At 37.4% G+C, this 24990-nt stretch overlaps 1 protein-coding gene across 11 annotated transcripts in view; it reads right to left on the bottom strand.

Moving 5' to 3' along the window:
* PLCB1 (phospholipase C beta 1) overlaps positions 1–24990 on the bottom strand; it is a 376029-nt gene that overhangs the window by 102527 nt on the left and 248512 nt on the right. For all 11 annotated transcript variants that reach the window (XM_027455554.3, XM_027455555.3, XM_027455561.3 and 8 more), the window contains 4 exons: positions 18742–18888; positions 10797–10954; positions 7037–7119; positions 175–259 (listed from right to left, as the gene is read on the bottom strand). In XM_027455554.3, coding sequence (XP_027311355.1) covers positions 175–259; positions 7037–7119; positions 10797–10954; positions 18742–18888 — 473 coding nt within the window. The remainder of the gene's footprint in view (positions 1–174; positions 260–7036; positions 7120–10796; positions 10955–18741; positions 18889–24990) is intronic.

Here is a 24990-nt window from a genome sequence, read left to right as displayed (position 1 = left end):
ATGGAACAATCTCTGCTACAGAAACTATATGCTTAAATCACCACAGCATGTGCCATTTAACCCCCTTCCTTTAGATTATGTTTTGGAAGGCCATATATAAAGAATGACACAGGATTGAAACAATTAAATAAAAACACAGATATCTGTGATTTGATAAATACCAAACCATATTACCGGATATTTTTCCAATGGATCCATAAGCAGTGCATCTCCAAATATTAATCTGCAGTACTCTGCCATTTTTGCCTGTTGTTTAGGGCTAAAGGGTGGAAAAGAAATAAATAAATGAGTCCGACTAATGCTACAGACTGAAAGCTACAGTAATGGAATATCTAATATCCCTAAACCAGATATAATTTCCTGATCCAATCACTGTGAATTGTTCACAGAGGCATAGATATATCATGCAATTATTCCAATTCCTCTGATAGAGCTTATCAAAAGGATGACACATGAAGTCAGTAGGCACTTGAATAATAGTGAAACTGAACTTTTAACACTGAGTTGTATTTTCCCACACGCCTAGTAGAAAACAAAAAACGAGGATGTCAGTAGTTACCTGGAAATAACTGTTGCATGAAGTTGCCTCTTTCAGGCAACATTTTTATTCAAAGTTTAAGTATTTTTCTGGTGTTTCCTTATACGCATGCCAGACATTCTTCTTGCACCACCTCTTCTCGTTTGGATTTCTTTCTCTTATTTGTCATACCTAACCTAATGCATCACAGCCCAAACAGTTACACAGCCTCCTCTGCAGGTGCCTCTGTTAAACTTCCCAAACTGTGGGTACATGTCACCTCTCCCCGTGCATCTACAGGGCACAACCATACAGAAGAACGAGCAGAAGATGTTACTTGGGTTTCAAAAGCAGCAAAAATGCCTCAGTTAAAGGCACTGGTAGAGACACAGCTAGTTTACTGCATCTTTCATTATAGCAGCCCACTTTCCCACCCTCTTTTTGTTAGCTGATGTGAGATGAGTGCTCTGGGTGCTGTGGCTGTGCAGTGTGACAGCCCGTCCAGCTAGAGCCCTGCTCGCAGCTGTGCTGCAGCTCTGTGCAGCTCTCTACCACAAGGTGCTGGCCCAGTCACAGACCTCACGGGTGAGGTTGGCACCAGCAGCTTGCACTGCTCTCGCCAGCTCCACCAGAAGTATTCCTCCTGCCGGATGCCCATTGGCAGAAGTCACAGTGTAGATGTAATTGGTACTACTGTTAAGATGCATTATGCCAATTTGGAGAATTGCTGTAATAAGTGCTGGTGTAACTGCATTTTTAATTAAATACTGCATGCATGTAATGCATATATAACTAGGACCAATATACCAGGTGGAGCTGCTCCATGATTAGATTACTGGTTGGGTCACTGGTCAGATCCCTTATTTATGTATTTTCTTTTTAAATTATATACAGAGTCAAATTTTACCATCGTAAATTACTTCAGTGGTTTTCATGACATCCTCTAGAAATAAGCTGAACCTCAGCAAATTCTACTTATAATCAATTTTCCCAAAGTGCAACTCCAGAATGAAATAATTGCTGCATACCATAGTGATGGGAATTTTAGTACTGAAAATAGGTTACATTGCTTAGAAATATTACTCAAATCATCTGAAAATGTAGCTCAGTGCTACAGTCACTCTCTTTCTAATTTTAGACAACTGTGTATTTTTGTTACACGTGTCCATTTAATAAAATCTGCAACAACCAAGGCTTAGGTTTATTTGATATTTTCCATTTTTGATACTCTGTTGAGAAGTTTTGATGAAAGAACAGGTTTATCTTGCTTAATATAACCTCAACTACTATTAATTATGATCTGCATATCATGAAAGATACACGAATGGTATAAGCAGTTATGTTACCATGGAGCTATTTTTCAGGACAAAGTAGAGCTCGGTATATATGAAAAAAGGCGTGCTCATTTTTCTCTTAAAAACTAGGAGTACAGCAACTTCTATGCCTATTTTGTCATTAGCCACCAACTGAGCACTTGGCACCGGAGCTCCTCCTGGGTTCAGCAGGGCCAAACCAGAGCTGAGATGAAGGCTGGGTGGCATGTGAATCAGAAAACGTAATTTCCCCAAGATCAGCATTCTGGATGTCCCTTGAAGCAGATTCAGGGTGAAACGGTCATTAGCTCAGTCATTTATAAAACATCTTGAGAGTAGGTTTTAAATGATTCCACCAAGCTATACAAGAGCTGCATGCAGTTTAAATCACTACAGGATTTCATCGATGCTTTCTTTTACATGCAGCTAATTCTGAAAAAAAGCTAAGAGCCACTTTTAGCTGAGGATGGAAAATTAAGATGAACACAGGCAAGGCAGTGAAACTAAGAACCCACGAGGGAGAAGGTGATGGGAAGAACAGATCAGGCAATGACTGTGTGTTAGCTATTACTAACCGCGAGCTACCAAGGAAAATAAAGGCATCTCACTCTGCTCTAGTAAGAAAGCAGACTGGGTATTTGCTGCACATCTTGCTTACAAGAAGTCATTAAAGGGAAGTTTATTTCAATCTTCTCCACCACTGTTTTTTGAACAGGCCCATGCTCTGAGGACCCAGAAAGTTCAAGGGACACTTCCTTGAATCACAAGAGCACAATTACTGAAGTCCTAGTAATTAGATGTGAGATGCAACATCAGCATTTTTAAATGGGCACACCAACTCCAAAAAAGAACTCTCGATAAGAAATAGAAAAAACATACAAAACTTAAATCTAATATATTTCATACTGTCACCACAGCTAGAACAAATTCTTTTGATCTTTCATGTTTAATTACATGTTTACCTCAAAGAACACACAGTGAGGACTTTTATTTATGCATAAGAGAAACATTTAAAGCAGCATATTTTGGTTTAGCACATAAAATCCTAATCGTCACTTTGCAGAGGCAAAAAGGAGGAAAAGGAAAATTACGCAGAAAACCTAACAGTTTTTAAAACTATCAAAAAATCTTGCAATACTGGAGGCCAAAGAACAAAAGTTTTTTGTTACAGAATTAATTTTCATTGTGAACTGGACCATATGCACAGTTATTTTAAAAGCTCCGAAGAAAGGAGCAGAGAAATTTATGAGATATTTAAAAGTACCAGCATTTAAATGAGTGGTATTTTTTGCATATTCCCCCAGAAATACATATTGGTTCAAGAGAAAGATCATTAGTAATGGTATATATTGGTATATAATGGTATATACTATTAATAGTATATATTATTCTGTATTACTTTTATAGTACTTTAAAAGTTGGAGTATAAGTTTTCTTTTACTTTCCCTTCTTTTCAGGCAACCAACTAAATATCAGCTTTTCTACAACAATGGATTTCCTCATTTGCATTGTTAAGAAACAAAAAACCAGGTTTTTCCTAAAGAAAAAATGTTCACACCTATTGCTATTGGAAATTCTCTTGGCATTCACATAGCTTAATGAAAACGGATTGTCTCAAAACAGCTGACTTGACCTGCTTTATGTTTTTCACTGTGTGGATATGGACAGGTATCACATGGAGCAATTATGTGTGCCCCCAGAATGTGCCAGGGCACAGGAAGATAAAATGGGAACATGATACCTGGAGATACGGAAATACAGAGAATCTGAAGAAATGTTTTCATTAACATTATTGCATTGCTTGGATTTTGTTTTACTGTGTTTGTACTGGGCCTATTATGAAGGTCAACCACAGAGGCTCTCCAGCACTACTGCGCAACTGCTGCTCCTAACATTGTATTATTATCACTTTTGCAGAGATAGTTACTCTGCATAAGACAAATAAAGACACAGATCCTCCCCAGAAGAGACTAAAATAATTTAAAGTGTAGGAAGAAAAAGTGATAAAAATCCTTTTAATATTTGAAGTAACAGTTCCAGCAAGAAATCAGCAGTATGAATAACTGTAATTAAATTTAATCTTGGAAGCAATCTTATATGGATACTGTTCAAGGATCACTTAACCTTTTTGCTATGTCATCAGTGCATTTCTAATTATAGAGTGTCTGCTTTCAGATTTGCAGATAGCTTATCTTCTTGTAAGCCCAATTTTAAACATCAAGGTCTTCCTGAGGTCTTTTAAGAATTTTCAGGACAGTTTTCATTTTTTGATAGAAGTAACATATTTTCTTAGCATTGTCTTTTTTTCAGTGTGCTTATTTAGAGTTCAATAAAAATGATGGTATATATAATATTTTATATATTCCAAAGTCTATATGCTTACCTCTTTTTCTATTTTTTTATTGTATATAAATAAGCAAGAATGAATATACGACACAGTGGAATTACAGTAAAGGAAATGAAATTTCTTCACATGTTATAAAAGACATTTGAGGGGATTCCTTACAGGAAATACAAAAAAAAAAAAAAAAAAAAAAAAGAAATTAAAATGGCACTACATGCCAACAGACAAATGATTTATTCCTTAGGTGGACAAAAAGTGGTAAAAAATACTCTCTTGAACAAAAAGCAGAAGGAAGAAAAACTGTATTTTAAGTCCCCTGGTGATTAACACTGTCGTATCTATATTGGTGATGTATAACTTAAAACATTTGACAATTGCAATGTCTGAAAGTCATGCATACAAAACACAGAGTTAAGCCGTATTTCTGTTCAAACCAATGTCGGTATTTCAACTGCTTTGTATTGGATCAACATTTCACCCATGAATACTGACTCTCGTAATCTGAAAATCAGCAGAAAAATTTGAGTCACACCGAAGTAGGAATTGATGTCATTAGGATTTGATAACAGTTCCATGAAAACACTTATCATTGTTTGTTAATAACTCACAAACCTAGTTTTACAATCTAGGAGAAAAACAACATTCCAAGTAAATGAAAAGACAAACAGAGCATTCCACAGAATTAGGTGAAGGTTTCCTCGAGTGGCATGACTAATTGCAGATTTCTCTAGCAACTAGTGAAGAAATGAAGGGATAATTGTAGCAGTCAGTAAAATAACTAGAAATTATTTACAGCCAAAGCAAAATTAGAATTCATACACACTAAGCCTTATAGTTTACGGCAGCAAAAAATCATGAATATCAAAAAGCCTTACAAAGAGGAAATATTTGATATTGCTTCCCTAGACTTGCTTTGCTAAAAACTTATATCATAGGAACACATGAAAAAAAAAGCCATCTAATAATACAATTTGGGATAATTCATTATTCCATGACCAGAGTTTTCTGAAGAGAAGGTACAGTGGCTTCTGTGGGAGAAAACTGTAAAGATGGGAATAATGCAGCCGTAACTCTGGTCCGTCTTTGACTTGCTCCTGCAGTATCACAACACCTTTAACTTTGACAAAGTTTCACCTTCCAGTTTTAAAGCTCCTTACATACATAACTTACATCTGACAGAAGTTTAATTTGTGCAACCATTTACTATTTTACTTTGTTGAAATAGAACAGACCACCCTGGAATATTTGAAGATTTAAGTCTTATTGACTTTTCAGGAAGAAAAATCTAAGTGTTCTGTTTAAGATAAATCTGATGTTGTTTCTTCTCTGCCTTACAGCAACACAGTGAATTTACATTTTAAAAATCGAGAAGAATTAATACAAAATATAATACATTGAAGAATGATGGTTGAGACCTTTTCTAAAGACCAGAGGTTGCATTTGGAAGTGCTGTGAATTAAAACCTATAGCTGCAGGTGAGTATAAGCAAGTTGAAAGTGATATAACTTATACCAACAAGTAAGGAGTGAGGGGACCGATTAGAGAAAGAAATTAAACAGAGCTTCTGTGTGATCTTTTAGAGTAGAACAGAACCAACTAAGCAGGATTTAACAGTTAGGTAGCTGTTTTAACAATAACCATGTGTCCTTTAAATGTGCACATAGCAAACATATTCATCAACAAAAGGTAATGTTAACTTAATCTGTAAGGCACAGAGGTAGTGTAGGTCAGCTCTCAGATTTTAAAGTTTTCTACCTACATCATTTTTTTTTTTTTATCAGTATTGCCATATCTGTTCTTAAAACATTCTCACATAGCTTCTTCTACCAGTTCCTTCCCTTATGATGAGAATGTTCTTTCTAAAACAATGGAAAAGCAGTTAGTCCTCACCCTTTTTCCTTTTAGAGGAGAAAAAGTTCTGACGTCTTTTCTGACTTGTATTAAATCACTCATAACATTCCCATAGATTACTTTTTATTTCAAATGAAAAAGAAAAAAAGTTTCTTAAACCAAACTGGCCCCAGAAGCATTGCAAATGTTTTCATAGCAGAAAACAAAAGCAGAAAAGGCAACTGAAGTTAAGGCACATTCTGTGTGTCAATCTCACCCCATTTTGAACCATGTGGTCTCTTTCTATACTCAAAACCAAGCAAAAGATTACATCAAACTTAAAAAAGAAAGAAAGAAAGAAACAAACAAAACACTAAAATAGTAGTAAGATAGATAACTGGGACAAATTTAGAAGCGTTTTCACTTTGTTTTCTTTTCTTACACAGGAAAACAAGCATTCTTTGCAATTAAAACAAACAAACAAAACCAGAAAACAGCTTAGGAAAATTTTTTGTTTGTTTTTGTTTTGTTTTTGGCAGATACTGAACAGTTCCTGGACTTCCATGTAACTTATTTTGCAATCCTAGCTAGCCTATGGTTCTGGCCTCTACTTCTAACACATGAGAAACAGACCAATTCTATGCATAGAAGAGATGCACTTCATTTTTTTTTATTATTATTATTTTATTTATAGTGCCAAACAAGGTCATTAAGCAGGTGAAGTATTGCTTCTTTTTCTTTGCTGAAGTATCACTTCATTCCAGCAGGACATATCAAGACTGCCAAGTTAACAGAATTTGTCTCACAGTTATTCAAGCTTTTTCTTTCATACAAAAGTTTCTAATTCAGAAAAAAAATTAATAATATGCCCACTTCATTCTGATCATTTGGGGTACATAAGCTGGTGCAAGTTTTTGTTTTAGTAAGATCTGTTGATTATGTCAGATAGTAAAGCTGCCACAAATTCATAAATAATCCTGTCCTTAGTTATAAAAATTTAAAACCTTACAGGGAAACAAAGTAATTACTTACGAATCCACATGATTTTCGAAGGAAAGGAGGATTGGAAAGGGTGACGTCTTAAATGCACACTCAGCAATAGCTTCTATTACTTCCTAAAGAACCAAAATGTATACAGTTAGAAATTTTTCTAAAAAAAATATCTTTTTAGCCTTTGAAGACAGAAAAGACCTAAAGAGTTCTGAAATAATATCCAAACTCCCTGAAAATCATACTCAGACCTTCTATTACAACCTTTCCTGAAAGCTGTGCATATGCTTTTGTAGCAACTGAATTTTTCAACCTGATCTGTAATCAAATCTCCAGAATGTTTGATGAGTCTCCAGTGTTGCATTTCTCCAGAAATGACTTACGTCTGCCTAAATCAATAGTTTAAATGTTAAATTTGGTCTTTACATGGAGTTGTTCCATGCCTAAAGCTACGTCTTTCATGAATTATTTTGCATAATAATAAACATGCTCTGACAAACTTTTATCTTCTAAACATCATCTGCACAAACATGCATCTGTAAAATCCTTTAGTTACTCTGACTCACAAGTTTTTTTGTTTTATTTTGTTTTGATGACAGAAACTCCCTTAAGTCAAAGAAGAGAAGAGAAGAAAAGAGAAGTTATTTAGTTGTAACAGTTGGCTGTGTAGTAATCATCAAAAAGGGCTCAGAAATGGAAACTTCCACAGAAGTGTCTTTTTGGTTTTGTTGGAAAATAGCGACTGTAAATAGAGTAATCATTCGATAACACTAATTTTAGTAGGGTGCACAATACAGTGAAGCACTCGGTGTTAGAAATTATTAATGTTTTCCTATTGGAGATCTTTTTTTCAAGATAATGTATCAAACATTGAAGACTTTACTATCTTTGCTGTCAACCTCTGGAGTTTAAAAGACCCCATAATCCTTTTCTGTCCCAAATCATAACAACGACTAAAATGAAAAGGTTAATTTACTTTGAACAAGCACGCTAAGGGGATTCATTTTTTTTCACTTTCTCTACTTTAAAATGCTCAGTTCAGAAGTGTAACAGTAAGAAATGCACTTTCTAACTCAAAAGCCGGGTTTCTGGTATGTTCCTTCTAATATTTTTTGAAAAACCCAGGGCTGGAAGTAACACACAAGCCACCTCAAGATCTTCTGATATGAGCTAGAGTACATACAGAATTTACAGTCTTCATGCAAGTAAAAAAAAATACACAGCTCAGGCACAGATAGTCATAGCTTTCCTCACAATATGAGAAACTTTTTCTATCAGGTCTAACAGGTGATGAATGACTGTATTTAATAAAATGCAGTCACCCAATATTTAAGTGCCTCACATATCACTAACATTCATGTGCTTCAACTAAGCCTTGAGAGAAAGCAGAAAGGCAAAGCATTTACTGGAAGAGTAGTAAATGGTGCAGAAGGCTGGATCACTGCAGGTAGAAAGCTGCAGTTTCACAGCAGTGATTCTCCCATGGGAAAAGTCATTCCATGATGGAGTTATTCCTGCAACATGCTTTCTTTCCAACACCAGTAAATCATTGAGTGCTGGTGCCACGTTACATCAGTAATAACGTGGGATTCTCAAGAACATCTAAGGCAATTTTACCGTTACAAGGGCACAGCAGAGCTGAGAACAGGGTTACAAATACTGAGCCCTCTCACCTAGATGCTTTCCACCCACATCCTGGGTGTTGGCTTGATCTCCACCCACTTGCACCCCACCTCCTTGCTTATGGAGCTTGAGATGAGCAGCAGTGCAGAGATCAGTCCTGAGGCCTTTCTTGCTCCTACACAGTACCCTAGCTGTGGACTAAATCCATGAAGTTATTTTCAACTATATTCTCAGTTGCAAAAAGGGACAGAATTCAGCATGGGTGGAGAAAATTAGCCTGAAAAAGTAAAACCAGGATGACATTGATGAAATCTGGGGGTAAAAATTTCAGATATTGGTTCAACAGAGTAAGAGGCATGCTGGTGATTCAGTCTTGCAGCGCCTTCAATGTAAATGCAAATTCTCTACGGTCAGAAAAGAACAACATGTTAAATTCCACATTTTATTTCAGCTGCAGAATGACTCACCTGAAACAGGTCTCCAAGGTATACATAAGTACATATGCACAGATTCCTGGTTGTGGCATGAAAAATACCCTATAAGATCACACCCTTGCAGCAGCTTACAGACTGCAGCTGAGAAAAACCTCACAGATTTCTATGTCATGAAGCCCAGTAAAAAGCAAACAAACAGGAAAAAAATAAATTCAACACTAAAACCCCAAAACAAAGCCCCAGAAACATAAGAATGGGTAGTACATATTGCTTCTGTGCTCACACTTCTGAAAGCCTATCTGAAGCTTTCTCAGCTGACACACAACTGACAGACTGAACAGAAGCCCTGTGTGCTGTGGTCACACCGAACACATGACCCAACAAATGATTCAGCACTGAAGACCCAGTGATCACCCTGAATTGATTCACACACTTCTGACACATTATTTCGCTATCATTTTGCTCTTCCTAAGTCAAGCAGCACTCTTTGAGTGTTCAAAAGGAAACCAGCAGTCAATACATTTTTACAGTTTCTATGTGGAGAAAAAATGTGTCCTACAGTGACAGATGAAATATCCCTGAATTGGTTTAAAACCCCTTCCAATATCTCTCCTGCAAAAATAATGCCTAGAGTTGGACATCTAAATAACCAGGATGATTACAAATATGATTCTCATTCCTGCTAATGCTCTTTTTAAGAATTAGATCAATTTTGTTTTAAATTCCTGCTCGTGGCCGAAGGAGTTGAGAGCTATCTTCCTTAATTAAAGGACTTCCAGCAATCAAACTCTATGCATATAAACATAAATGGTTTTCATCGGATTCATGACAAAGTTAATAACAAAAGTGCAAAAAGGTTGTGTTTTACATTTTCCTGTGATTAACTCAATCAGCGGAGAGTTAGAGAAAGCAAATTGACAAAAAGCAAGGGGATGCTCTGGTGTGAGTGAAATTTGGTGTTTTGTCTGTGTAGTAGTATTGTTATTTTTTTCTTCAAGGTAGGCATTATAAGACAAAAAAACATTAACTCATGCTTCAGTGTGGGAGACATGCCTCAAATTTTAACTGGTAGAAAATCTGCATCTATCACCTGTAATACAAGCAAATTCAGAAACGGACATTTTTCCACATCTTCTTGCACAGGGAAGTCTAGAAATATATTTCCAGGGCAAGTTAGTGTCTCAGATAACCAAGAATTATTTCTTCAGACTTCAAAAATGATATCTTGATGTATCATTACAGGCTGTGCTAACTACCAGTATTGAAACTATAGCAAAACACCTCCATCCCATTCCTCTAACATGTCAGATCAAAAATGTCTTTGACAATAACAAGGTAACAATTTAACGTTATTGCTAGGGTAGAGCATCTGCCTTTTATTATGGAAAAGGGAAATGGAAGATGACATTCAGAAATACAGATGATAGGTTTGGGGTTTGAATGGCATTAATAACCCCTCACATCCTCCAAAGCTACTTATTTTTATTTTTCATCCTCTAGTGCTTCAGATCTGATCCCAAGTATCAGGGATATGTGTAATCACCAAGAACCTCTTCCTCTGCGAGGTTCGAATACTGCAACTTTTCCAGTGATTCCCCACATTCTCTGAAGTCTCCTCTTAACTTATTTTTACTCCTACACTTTTGCTCCCTTCCACCTTTGCAGCAATGAATTTGTCATGCATTTTATGTGAAAGAAATCACCCTGGCTAAACCCAGTCACGTCAGCATGCTGCGTTGCTGTACCTTGAAGGATATTTCAGTTGTCATAGTGAAACCGTGTGTAATGACCGGCTCTTCTTCAGCTGTTCGTCCTTTCCAGCAGTCCAGCTCCACACAGCGGCAGCCTGACAAAAGCACTTGCCGATACATCTCCACCGATGAGTTACCGGCCAGCTGTCCAGCTGAGACAACATAACGAGAACATGAAAAAAGAGAAGTCATTTTGGGCCTCAGGAATAAATACAAATAATCTAATAATAAACAGAGTTAGCAGCATCTTTTACCCTCGGCTGACAGGAATACCACTCAAAGGCATACAAAAAGCATAACAACTTAATGGAAATGACTTAGGCAGAGTCAATGTCATGGTTTGCATTCTGCCATAAGTTAAACTGCTGTGAGTGAAGAGAAACAACTGTGAAGCAAGTACAAAAACTTCTGTTAGACAGAAATGACACAAAATAAAATAATGCATTAGTTCTAAAAGACTTTGTTACCCTTTGACAAGCAAAGTGAAATTCAGAGGCAACTCAGGACAACAGCAAGAGTACATTTTCTAATAACACGCAGTGCTTAGTGCAAGATAAAACCAACCTCCTGCACAGTCACTAATAGTGCCATCACTAGGTCTCAAATCTATATTTAACACTCTAATCACTACATTCACAGTTGGTCAGTAAAATTTCCTGATGTGATACTCCACTATGCAGAAAGAAACTTAATTAGACTACCAACTTCCAACAATGACATAATATAAATCTAAAAAATAAACATTGAAAAGTCAGTTCTTCCCAAACTCAGGAAGTATTAAAACCCAAACAAATCCAGATGTTGCATTCAGGGAAGGATATCCAGCCAGGGTGTTTTCATCCGCTTCAGCAGGTTTGGTTCCAGTCAGATGGATACAAATTTCTTTGAGCAGAGAGGCAGAGATAATGGAAGAGTGGCTTAGTGCTTGTTTTAGATGTGAAGAAAATGGATGTAGTTTCCTGCTTTCTAGCAGACTTGCCAAGAAGGTCTTTATGGATTTCTTGAAGGGCATTCACTTGCTTTTTAAGGAGGCAGTGAGTTCATTTATGCTAAAGATTCTTTATTGACAAGAGTTGCATAAAACACTTCATCCAGACTGGCATATAATATAGCACAGATTAATCCTTGCTTTACTCTCTTTAGGTTTTAAGTCGGAACCTGTATGTTCTGGTTTGCTTCACCGAGTAGCATTGGTCCGCTTTCTCTGTGTTTTTACCTTCTGCTATGGACTGTAATAGAATAACTTTTCTATTGGAAAATTCCTGTTTATCATGCATGTCTTATGCATGAACTGGATCATAAATACTCAAATACATTAACATTTTTCCTACTGAAATCTGTAAGGTTTCTCAGCACCTGCTGGAACTGATGGGAAACACGTAAATAACACAGCTTGGCCACTGCTGGAAGGTTCTGAAAATCCAAATGGAGTCAGCAAAGCTACAATGTGCCTCTTGTTTTACTTCACTTTTTGTGTGTGTGTGTGCTTCTCCTCTGATTAAAGCAGATTATCTTCACTCACACAGTAACCTTTTTTGTGCAATCCCAGTGTCTGGGGTAAGCAGAGGCTCTTTTTCTTTGCAGGACACAAACGACCATGGGTACAGATCAGGGTACAACAGCACACATTTCTGTGTGCTCATCCCTAAGCATCTGCTTATGTAAACTTGGCTGTCGTTACATGGGTCCTTTGAGCTTTGCTGCCTGAAAAACTGCATTCACTTTGAACTCTATTTTCATGTTCTTCGTCTTTTCCCTCAAAGCATATTGAATTTTGATTAACAAACTATTTTATGATTAACAAACTCTACTATACCTCCTGAGAGACTACTGGCTGTTATTATCGCTAAGTATTTTGGACTACAAGATCCATAACCTTCTGAAGTGCTTAAGTAAATCATGACATGCATTGCTTGTCATGTAACACTTTCCCACACTACCTTATTAATAAAGCTCGGTACTTTTGGAAGGATTTCTGCTCAGAGTAAGAGGATATTTAAGCTCCAAAACATTCAGTCACCAGAAAGATTCCCAGTCAGGGTGAAAAATGCTAGCAAAGGTTTTAATAGTCTCAATAGTTTTTATTTTTTCTAAAACATGAATCATTAGAAATGTTTGCTTAAATCTTTTTGTATGTCTATTATTTATAAACTTCTGCCATGTGAGTCTCTATTTGTATCCATTCCAAAATATGCTAACAGAGACATTGAAGGGAATACTTGCAGAATGACATTTTTAATATCCCGAATACAGATCAAACTTTTAATACTGGCAATTAGAAGCATTATGTATCCCCTTCTATACTACACATAGCATCTACAGTAGTGCCACAATATTTTTATCACCTTATGCTATATTGGATAAGGAGAAACAAATTCTGACAAAAAATAACTTTAAAAAATGTACTGGGCCAGCTCATACGTTACATGTAACAGGACACTAAGGTCAATGAGCCTGTGCTCATTTATGCATGCTGAGAATATGAGCCATGTTTTCCCATATAGAGTATTTCCAAACTTCTATAGCTTTAAGTGACTCGTTTCTCAGCAAGTCCACTCTTGTTGGGTTCATTTAGCACTGTTTTTACAAACGCAAGATATTTGCAATATTACATGGACTTAAAATTTGATTGATTTTAAGACATGCATCCTCCCCAAACGGGGGAATATTTAAATCCAGGTGTTTGTAGTCACTTGACTTCTTCATTACTCTAGAAACAGAAGCTGCTCCTGCCACCTCACCCACCCACGGCACCATGTTCTCCCAGCATGAAGTGCCTGCACACTGCCTTTGCCCTGCACACTTGTGATGCCAGACCTCATCTCGTCTGGGAAGTCCCAGAAAATCAGACAGTGCTCTGGAACATATGTCATAGTTTGCAACATGCAAACACAGAGCCCTGTACTACTGGGAGTCTGGCTCTGGACTCTAGCAGTAGCAGAAGGTGCTAGCGTCAGTATTTTTAGACACCATACATTTATCTGAATTTATTCTCCTTTTAAGGTATTTTGCCACAAACAGGACAGTTGAATTAGACCCCACAATGGTGTGATGTATGCTGCTGCTGCTTGTATGTTAGTCAAAACAAGGCTCTTGCCCTACATGTTGTTATTTTTAATGCTCTCTCAGATCTGATCAATCTAATAATCTCAGATCTGATCAAACTTTTTTTTTTTTTTAATTTAACCTTTATGTTGACCTTTGTTGCTACTGGAAGCAAGGTCCCTCTAGAAACGTTAGTGTCACCTGCTGATTTGGAATATAATAATGAGTTCTGCCTTAAGGATATGATTTAATTGACTTTTTCCCCTCCCTTTTACATGGTTTCCACTCACTTTAAAAAGTAGAAACCCTCTCACTTGGGGTATGGCTTCTGAAAGAGGGAACTGGCATGGGTGGGCATGTACCCCTTTGGACAATAAAAAGGTAAACTGACATTCAAGAACACATATATGAACATTCATCTGTAAAAATTGGAGCAATCACTGAAAAACTTGACAGAGCTGGAGATCCAAGAATTTAATTAGAAGTCTGCTTAACTGAGTACTCACCTTCTCAGAAAAGCAAACTGTCTCAGAGGAAGATGGAAGAGAGTGTCAGGCAGATAGGAATCACCAACCTACAGAAGCTGCTGAACGTATGCCTGCAACAGCAGACAGCTGTATATCTCTGCACACCGATAGCCCATTTAATCTTGATCTCAGCTAATCTGACTCCAGATGGTGACACATCATAAGTAAAACCATCAGGCTGTCCATTTAAGGTAGAAAAATAATCTTCATTACTACAATGTCTACTTATTCAGACTTTAAGTAGCTTTTTCTGCCCCATCTTCGAACCGGCGAATGGGTCAACAGGGCCCATATCCCTCCTCCTGACCAGAACTCCTCCCCAGCTCACCCTTCTTCTCAGGAGAGGCAATACTCTCTGCACAAGTGCACAGGAATTTATTTTCAGAGCAGGGTACCAAACTGGGGTATTGTAAAGTTACACCTAAGACCTTCCACACAGATCATCTTCTATCTTCTGAAGTGACGACAGTTTTCCTTCCACTAATGTATTTCTTTTTCAATGGCTAAAGTTATTTCAACACCGTAACTGTGGAAGCTACTTCCACAGTTGCACTGAATAGGCCTCAGCAAGCAGATAGTAGTCTATAGCTTCCTTCCTGTGAGGCAAAATGATCACGTTCAAATTCAACTCACTTCTGGAAATTCAGCCCTCTTCCCCGACGTTACACGAGTTTTTATGATATTCTGAAGGAGAATCATGAAAAGTAGCAACAGCTGGATGGTAAAACAAAACAAAACAAAACAAAACAAACAACCATTATGCTCCTTCTTATGCCTTAGCCCTTGTGCTAAGACAAACTGTGACCCCAGTGTCATGAAAAAACTCATTTATCTACCTCAGATAATTGCTGGACAGGATTTACGGGTGCTGCTGGTGGGAGGACATTTACAGCTTCTCCCCAGCACTGCATGAGGTCCTTAAGCTTTCCTACCCTCTTGTTCTTCAGGAAAGATGTGGTAGGGCTGGAAGACAGCAGAGCCTTGGGTCTTGTCAGCCGATCCCCTGAGCTCAGCACAGTTTAAGAAGCATGAAACAGCCAGCCAAAACTGCTCCTCCTCTTGCGACAAGCTCATGCTCAGACATAGGCATTGCCCAGCATTCCTTCCTTTCCATATGGTGTTGTCATCTTGGAGACTGGAGACACTGTTTTGGAGGCTTTGAAGGTGAGGAAGGATTCAGAGAAGTGTTGATTGCAGATAATAAGCAACAGCTATGACTGAGGAATAACTGGGAACAGAAAAGCTGGAGGATGGTACAGGAGAGGCCATAGCAGCAATAAAGGACAAGAACATGCCCCTCATGGGATTAATTTTTTTTTTTTTACAGAGACCACTGAAAGTACAGGACTGTAAGCAGGAGAGAAGCAGATGCTGAGGGCAAGTGGGATAGTTCCATGCTGGATACATACTCCAGACTGATAGCTCTGCAACCTATTGCTGCTATTATTTTTCCTTTTATCCAAAACCAAAACGTGTTAAAGACTTGTGATTTTCATATTTAGCATGTCACATATACAACAGCAAGTTGCAAAGCCATCAAAGTGTGCAATGCTGATAATGATATATAATCATCATTTGTCTTTGGTTTTGGGTGCTGCTAAAAGAAATGTTGCAGTCACTCCCCACTGTGACAACAGCAGTAACCTGAGGCAAGACTGGTGAGAAACCAGAAGAAAAGCAGAGTTTTACATTAAGGGCTCAAAGGAGTAAATAAAAAATAAATAAATATGACACCAGTGACAGGAAATAAAAGTTTCCAAAAGTTGGCATTACTTTAAGCTAGCCTAGGCTCAATGTAAATCACTTCTTTCTTGATGGGGTTTTTACCTTTGTTCTTAAAAATTACATTTTCCTAAGAAAGCAGTAACACTTCTAAATAAATAATCAAGACTTGATGTACTGCCAAGGGTTTCTACTAAAGGCTAGGAAAATGATCAGGGTAATTAAAAATAAATTCAGAGTGTGCACATGTTTCTTTTTATGTTATAATGCTGTTTCTTTGTGGATGTTTTTTCTGGGTTTAAAAAAACTAACAAAGCTAGAAATAATTGGTAAGGCATTAAGCACAGTAAGAATAAAGTATTACCAGTCTGAATGCTTTTCTTATTTTTCCTAATAGTTATTACATGACTAGTTTCTATTTCACAGCTCCAGTAAGGGCAGAGGTGTTACTGAAGCTTCCCTTCCAAAGCCATAAGCACTTCAGCAGACCCTTTGAAATCTTCTTGGCAAAAAGAATAGTTTGTGACCATTAATTTCATAGATTTCAGCTGAATTAAGTCCTTGTTGGAACAGCGCAAATGGTAATGTGATTGTTGTATCTGGTCTAGCCTCAAAGCAAAATCTAAGGCTGTCAGTTTTTGTAATACATGGATAAAAATCACATCATTAATCTCACTGTCAGCCAGCTGCCACATGCTTACTGAACAAATGAACCCACTAAAAGGCAAGGGCACATGTTTTGTGCCTCTAAATGTGAAAATACATGCTTTTAAATGAATTTTGAAAGAGATTCAAACTTAGTTTGCCATATTCCCTGAGTTTACACTGATTCACTTCTCTCCAATTTTCTAAGCCATGAATTTTATGTTAAATTAAATCTGAGAATCATATTTTGAAATGAAGTTTCTGCAATTCTTTAGAAATGAAGGTGAAGAAATCTGCAGATGCTATCTTAGATGATTTGAAGACTTTCACATACAAATCAAATTGAATTTGCACAGTTTCATCAAGGCAAATGTTCTTTCTGCTAAAATAATTAAGTATCTTATGTTATCTATGCTGTGATTAAAAATTTAGAATGGGTTGGACAAATCATGAATTTCTATCCTTAATTCTTTCTTTTTTTGGCTTCTATGTTTCTAGACCTTTAGAACGTGACTCTGCCCTGATCAGCCCTGAGAAAAATCTGTGATATGGTACTGGCTATAAATTCATGCTGGTAGAAGGAAAGGCAGTGTTTTATCTCTTTAGACCAAATTTAAACTGCACCACCTGCCCTCCCTGTGGGCCTATTCTTCCCACATTTGTATAGCTTTACTGTTTCCTTCCAGAAACTCTGTATAAGGCTGCAGCATTTGGCTTAAGTGGGTCCTAATCCTCACTGACAGAACAAAGTCCATACAGGACACAAGGCCTGCAAAATATTGTAATTAAAAATTGTTTTTGCTTTGGAATGTCTGCACTCTTCCAAAGAACATAAATTTCTGCATATTAGAATCATAATTTAAAAGTGGCCACGCTGACTTTCATTTTTTTTTAAATTTGGAGAAACAAAATAGCTGTCAAACCGAATACTTATACAAGAAGTTTTTGCACAAAACACATTTCACAGCCAAGATATAAACCTCTGAAAAATGGGTGTCTACTGGAAACAATGACAGTTCGTTCATATGAAAGCTACTACCACATGGTTTGTTTAAACTGGGCATCACCGCTGCATGCTTTTATTTAGGTTATTGCCTATTTGGCATCCAGCAGGATTCAGTCAAGGGAAGTCTGTTAACTTAGTAACATAAAAAAGCCACTGTTATACATGAGCCATATTTTGGGCAGACATTGTAGCATTACTTCTTTTTTCACATAATGTTGAAACATTAGCAAACTTGACAAGACAAAGCAAACATCAAATCAGAAAACAGAATTCCTGGTGCACATCTGCTTGTCAAAAACGTTTACTTATTTTTTTTTTTATTTTTTTTTTTTAAGGAATCTAAAAGTACTGTTGACTTTAGTGTTCAAATAATACAGTTGAGACTCATTAACTGAAGTTAACAGGATCTTTTGAATGCTCAGATTTTTAAAAACATGACAGCACATAAACTTGTACGTCCAACATTAGAAATATTGTTAAAAAACAGATTTCCATTCCTTGCAGATATGAATGGACCATCAGAAAGCCATGTTGGGACCTCTCCATTCTCTGACAAAGCAAATTTCACTGAACACAAACTGTCAAATTTAATGCTTATGGGCAAATTTATTAGCTATAGAGATGTTTCCACATTCTACTTTGCATACTTGTTTGACTAGCCTTGACTGCTGTTGAAAGTACTTTCGCTCTCCTCCCCAGAAAAGAACCTGTTCTTGGAATCCTATCTAAGTAGAGGGAAATTCCTAGGGATTTCATTGGGCTCTGTCAGAGTTCATTCAAACAACACAACTGCTGCTCACCTGTTAATGAAGGTATATTCAATGTATGAACTGGAGTAGCTAGGAAAACAATTTAAAAGTGCTACCTTTGCTTCCCTGAAGACTAAACACTGTCGTCATTTATTGCTGTTGCTTTTGTTGTATTTTATGGTATCAGCACAAATATGCTATGAATTCTTGTAAGAGAAAAAAATCAGATCTTCCCAACACTGTACCTGTGAGGTAGGTGTTGTGTGAGGAATTGATGAAATAGTGTGACAGTGGTTGAGACATATCTTCATTTAAATCCAGTTTCTCAGGTGGAACAACGCCATTTTCTTCTCCACTCAGATATCGCATAAATCCATCCACTGATATCTGTCCTGAGAGAAATACAGATCCACAGAAAGCACCCATTACTTTCAGGTGTAGATTTTATGACATACAGACACTATGGTCAAAAAATACACTTATGCAATGGTGTATGTGACAGACCGTATAATCATCAGACTGGCCTTCATCCAGTTATTAATATTTATTTTTATTACTATTACCTTATTTTCAGGCATTTAAGTTGCATATAATGCACATCTCCTTACCTGTACCAAAGAATAATCCTATCATAATCGGTGTCTATAGACAATCAAAGGCATAGGGGAATTAGAGTTAACAGATGGCTACACAAAGAGAGAAAATAAACCACAGCATATCACAGAGGGGGTTCTTCCAAGGACAAAAGAAAGCATCCTTGCTGGAAGAAACCAAAAAACCAACAAACAGAACCACTCAAAGAAACAGGTTAACTTCAATCTCTTTTGAGTGTGATTCCACGTGTGTTATATAAACGCAACTAAACTGCAACGCAAAGCTAACTACATGAACCACTTTTTAAGGGGGAACTAAGCTTTGTTGCTTAATTCTTATATTTGTCTTCCAATTCTTATCTCACTAGAGTGCCAGCATAAATGATCATTTCATATACTGCTGGCAAATTAGAAAGCTGAGTCCTACCCTCCGCCTAAATATCACCATTGATCTCAGTGGAGCTGTGCTTATTACATCAAGATGAATTTCTTCTATCAATCCTCCTGTATAATGTTGATTGTAGGGTTAGTGTTGATTTGTACATTTAGGCTAAAAAAAAGGAATAACAATACAGTAGTCTATAATCGATGATTAATGCTAATCTGAACCAGTTTGAGACATTTTTCTTTGCCTGATATTTTTGTAATTTTGTCTGGGTTTCATCTGTAGATGTACTCAATTGTGTTACTTTAGTTAATTCAGTTACTTCCTGTAGTAAAACAGAACTTCTGTATTTTTGAAGAACCTCGAGGCAGCTACATGGCAGTTGACTCCCAACAATTGCCCCTACCACAAAATATTCTGCATAGCATCTCTACCCAAAAAATCTTAGATCAACTAACTATGGCATTGAAAAATGGAACACTTCAGTTCTAACTCTGCTATTCTCTCCCTGAGCATCAATCCCCTTTTACCTGAACAACAGATAAGCTTACATATATATATATATATATATATATATAAACATACAAAAAAGCAATGGGCATCTTTGAATCACTTTTGTAAAGCCTGTAATCCCATGATGCAAATATTGCATTTACTTAAAATCTGTACTTGGACCCTGGGATTCAGCTCTTGCTCAGAGAGAAAAAGATGCAACAGCCTTAAGTTCAGATGCCTCATTTTCATAACAACCTAAGATGGTGGCACTAAACGAACCTATTCATATGACAAGAAATGTAGTGACAATACAGAGCAATGCAATTATCTTTCATTCTTATGACAACAATTGTAAGATGGTTGGAAAGAAAATCAAGTCCATCCACTATTTTAAGACCGTAATCCGAGTGCAGCGTTGCCAGGCTCCACAACTGCTTTGTTATAGGGTAATTAATCATCTGCAGACAGGGGCCTATGTACTTTCATTTTTACAAGAAAAAATACAAGATGCAGAAAATCAGGAGAAAACACCACTGAGATTTTTCATGAAACAAAGATTTATGAACAACCAATCTGCTGCATGAATCTACCGAGAGACATTATGAGCGTAGACAGAATCATCCGCTATCATGGAGTTAACTTGAGCTAAAATTCACTGAACAGAAACACTGCACCAATTTAGCAGTGATTTAAATATCACGTGTGGTATACTTTCACACCACATAAGCAACATCCTACAGGAAAAAACAGGTAATATCTGAATGGGATAGCCACTACATTACAGTGATTTATAACTTTCTGATGTATGAGACAGCTTATCCAGAGTCATCACTATCTCCATGTTGTTTTGAATGGGCTACCTTCTGCCAAACTAGGAGCCTTAAGGTTGCAGTCATTCCTTTTTCAGGCTAAAATGAAACAGTAGTTTTTATAATTCCTCAACAACAACAACAACCATAACTTGTGGCATTATAATCACGCAGTGTTCTGAAAGAAAAGCTTCTTTTCACTATACAGATGCCCATGTTGACTCCTGTTGACAGCATCTCAGAATGATCTCTGCTTTTAATACTCAAGAGTACACCTGAAAAACAGAGGCCCTGCAGTTCCTGTTTTACAATGGGGAACCGAAGCTAAAGATAAATTAAGCTACTGGGCCTAATATATTAGTTGTTATACCAGATAAACCTGTGGATTAAGCTTGGAACTGTACTATACAATCTCTGGAAGCCTGTTTGGGTACCTGACTCACTTGAACACCTTTAGAATAAAAGGAAGCAAGGCTGAGGGCCTGCATTTCCTCTCTTCTTTCTATTTAGTGGTTCATTTTGCTTCTTTGCTCCCTTCCACACTACATAAAGTTGAAGGAACTCAAGGTCTGCAGAGTGGTCCTTCTGCACATTACCATTGTTATTAACATAAATCACCACAAGCATTATTCACAAGTATAATTATATAGTTTTTGAGTTACGCAGTTATCTGAGCTTATGGCTGTAGATTGCTATTTCCCCCATCATAATTAAGCAGTCAGCATTTCAGAAAGTGAAGCAATTTCCAAGTTCAATTACAGCTGATGTCGCACCAGTGAGAGTTTGACTGTGGAATGGAGATGGCAGATGTCAAAGGGACTTTGTATCCTAGATATTAAAGAGTAGATTGTTTGTGACCAATGTCAATGATATTCTGAGGCCAACTGCAGTGATGACAATCCTCAGTGGACAGTCATCTGAAATGAAATAGCCTCAATTTATTGGTAAGATTTCTTCCCTGTTTTCTTAAACATATTACAAATTTACCTCAGACATTGCCAAGAAAAAATAATTTGTGATCAGTTCTTTCTATTATAGCTGTCACCCTTTATCTTTAGATCTATATTAGGAAAGAAGTAATGGCATGATTAGATATAAAAAGTTAGATGAAAAAGAAGCACAACAGGAAAAGAGAAAGGCACAAGACAGACTTACTTTTCTTTTCCTTTTTCCCCTCACGCACAATTGCCTTACTAACATCTAAACCTTAGGTCTTTTAAGTAATTTTAAAATACTTGGTATGCTTTATATACTTAAAATTGTGGAGTTAACTGGCATGCCTTTTCACTCATCGTTGCCTCATTAAATTTGATCTGATGTCACTTATTAGAACAGAGGCAGTTCACTGGTGTTCACTGAAATGCTACCTTCATCTTCAATAATGTTTGGTTCAAGACCTTTCTAAATAATCCTAAGGGTAATGTATAGAGAGACAAGAATCACTCTTAGCTATACTGGCAAGGCCAGGCCAAGAAGAGCAAACAAAGATGTAATCATAACAGAAGCTATATCAGCATTTACAGAACTCCGCTAAGATCCTTTCCTCTACAGTGTTGGGCTTTACTAGCACATATTTTTTTTCTCAAAAATTTCTTCTGTAATTTATCTGATTAATTAAAATTTCCTTATGTGGTCACTCAGTATTACTTTATTAAAATATTCAGGCAGCACAAACTTAAAATTTCTTCCTGTGGTGTCTGGCCTATTTATATGCCCAACACTTAACTTTTCCCCCAGTGCCACTGTATCTCTTGCTGCTAAGTACATGACTTTTCTGAGGAAAAAAGTACACGCAAACACCTATTTGTTGTGCAGGTAGCCTTGTATATATCACAAAGTTTTCCTTCGTGTCCTCAAGGTTTACTCGAGTCGTGTGGCGGGGTGGATTGATCTTGGACAGCTGCCTGCTGCCCACCAAGCCACCACCTCATTCCCCTCCTCAGCAGGGCAGGGGCCGTAAATAAGATGAAAAAGCTTGTAGGTGGAAATACATGTATATGCAGGGAGATTACTTACCAATCACTGTCATGGGCAAAACTGACTCGCCTTGAGGGAAACTAACTTAATTTATTGCCAATTAAAGCTAGAGTATAATAGTAAGAAACACAGACAAGAATCAAAGCACCTTTCCCCGCCCCATGCCTGCAGCACCAGCACCTCCCCTTCTTCCTCTCCCCTCAGGACTCTTTTTCACACTTTTTCACCTCATTTATCACCCCTGTGCAGCACATTTGCCCTTTCTTCCGGCCACCTCCCCAGAGGTGCTGCTGAGGGGCTGAGGGACTGGGTCCTGTGCCGGGGCTCTTGGAACCTTCTGGAACCAGTGTGAGGCAGCCCCAGCTCCCCTCAGGAAGGCCCCTGCAGCCAACACCTGGGCACTGAGACCCAATTCAACATGAAAACTAAAATTACAGATACTTTAACCAACTGTTCTGTTTTCAACTTAATTCAAATCCACTCTGATCACAGGGTGACTGCCGTCTCTGTTCATCTCTTCAAGAAGCAACTGCATTTTGTGCCTTAGCTGGAATACATATAATGTTTGTCAAAACTGTCCAGCTCTGACATAGAAACAAAGATGCACACAATGTGTTTGATGATGAACATGGTTATTTTTCTTTCTCTGGACTTACTATATTGAAGAAATTAATGATTGTCAAAACATGCGTAAGGGACTAGCTAGAGTTTTGTGCTAACTAAATAAGTAACAGACCAGGTTTTTTTAAATGTGTAATGTAACAGGGCTGTAAAATAGAAGAACATGTCCTGAGGAGAAATATGAAAGTTTCTAATGTAATCTTAATCATGGAACATTGTTAATACCTCAAAATTACAAAATAGTATCTGAATACTTGTCTATAAGTTATAGAAACTTTTTATAATTATAAAAACATATCTGAACTAAAAACTTGCAAAAGCTAAAGGCACTGGAAACTCTGGAAATGTTTTTCCATGCCTCTCTTCACATTTATCAAAACCTCTTCTCCAAATGGGAAGGAAGCTGCTAAAAGAATGGGACCTTGACTCCTAATCTGTTTGGGTCCTAGGTTTATTCCTACTCTACTTTTCTGTGTCACAGATTTAAATGCTGCATTTGCTCTAGTTGCACACACCAAATAGTCCTTGAGTGGCATGCCTACAATCTCCCTCTCCCCCTTGGTCTCAACATTTGGAAGCTGAACTTCATCTGCCAGCCACTTGGTGCAAAGTTTGGCGGTGACTGTCCCACCCAAACCTCATTCTTCCTTGCAGAAAGGAAGAGGAAGCCCATACAGGGGACTCCAAGAATGCCCTCAGTGTTTTCACCTGCAGCAAAGAGTGAAGCAGGTTGTTAGCAAGAGGTTCTACAGGACACCTTGAATAGCTCCAGACAACATGCTTGGTGATGAAATTACTGCAGAGATCAAAGAAAAAACACCAGATTTACAGTCAAGTGCAGTCAAATAAATTTAATAGTTTTTTCAGGAAAATTTGGTGGTAAAGAGGAGTGATTTCCTACTAGAAAGATAATGTATTTAATAGGGACACTGACAGATTCTCTTGAATTTCCCAGTCTGCGATCAGCTTCACTAAGTGAAACATGAAGTGTTTTTGCAGCAGCTTGATCTTTTTCTGCCTCCCTGGCTCCATTTGATTGCTTCAAAATGGTTACAAGGGAGAAAAGAAAAGAAAAAAAAAAAGGGCTACAAATACAGTTGTACAAGCAAGCTCAGAGCATTTCACAAAACTTCCTTATCACCTACAACTACATATTCACATACTTTTCAAGATCTGTTACACTGCATCAACTATGCAAATGTTCATGGATGGCAGCTTAAAGAAAGCCATGTAAAAAATGCAGCTGTTACTTTGCCTGTAAGAAACAGGGCTCTTCTGTAGTCAGCATTTGTACGCTCTAAAAGACAAGAGGAGTCACTTCCGTTATCCCAAATCTTTTTTCTTGGAAGGTGGCATACTTGTGGTGATGGACCTATTGAAAATTCACAAAATCTATAGGGGTAACGAAGCAAATCCACTGATTCATTTTGTCTCTCTCATGGTTCTTCAATATTGTTAACACTAATCAATCAAACTGCTTTCTTCTGCAGGTTATGAAACCTGGAATTTCCCTACTCCTGGAAGATGGCACTTGTAAATTTGTCAGGGACCAGGAGTTCCAGCCCATCAATTAAACTGGTCGATAGGATACACCATACTCTGTGTATATACTTT

This window comes from Anas platyrhynchos, chromosome 3 (assembly GCF_047663525.1).
Source record: "Anas platyrhynchos isolate ZD024472 breed Pekin duck chromosome 3, IASCAAS_PekinDuck_T2T, whole genome shotgun sequence".
NCBI lineage: Eukaryota > Metazoa > Chordata > Aves > Anseriformes > Anatidae > Anas > Anas platyrhynchos.
Note: the sequence above shows the minus strand (reverse complement) of the source record. Positions and strands in the feature narration are given on the sequence as shown.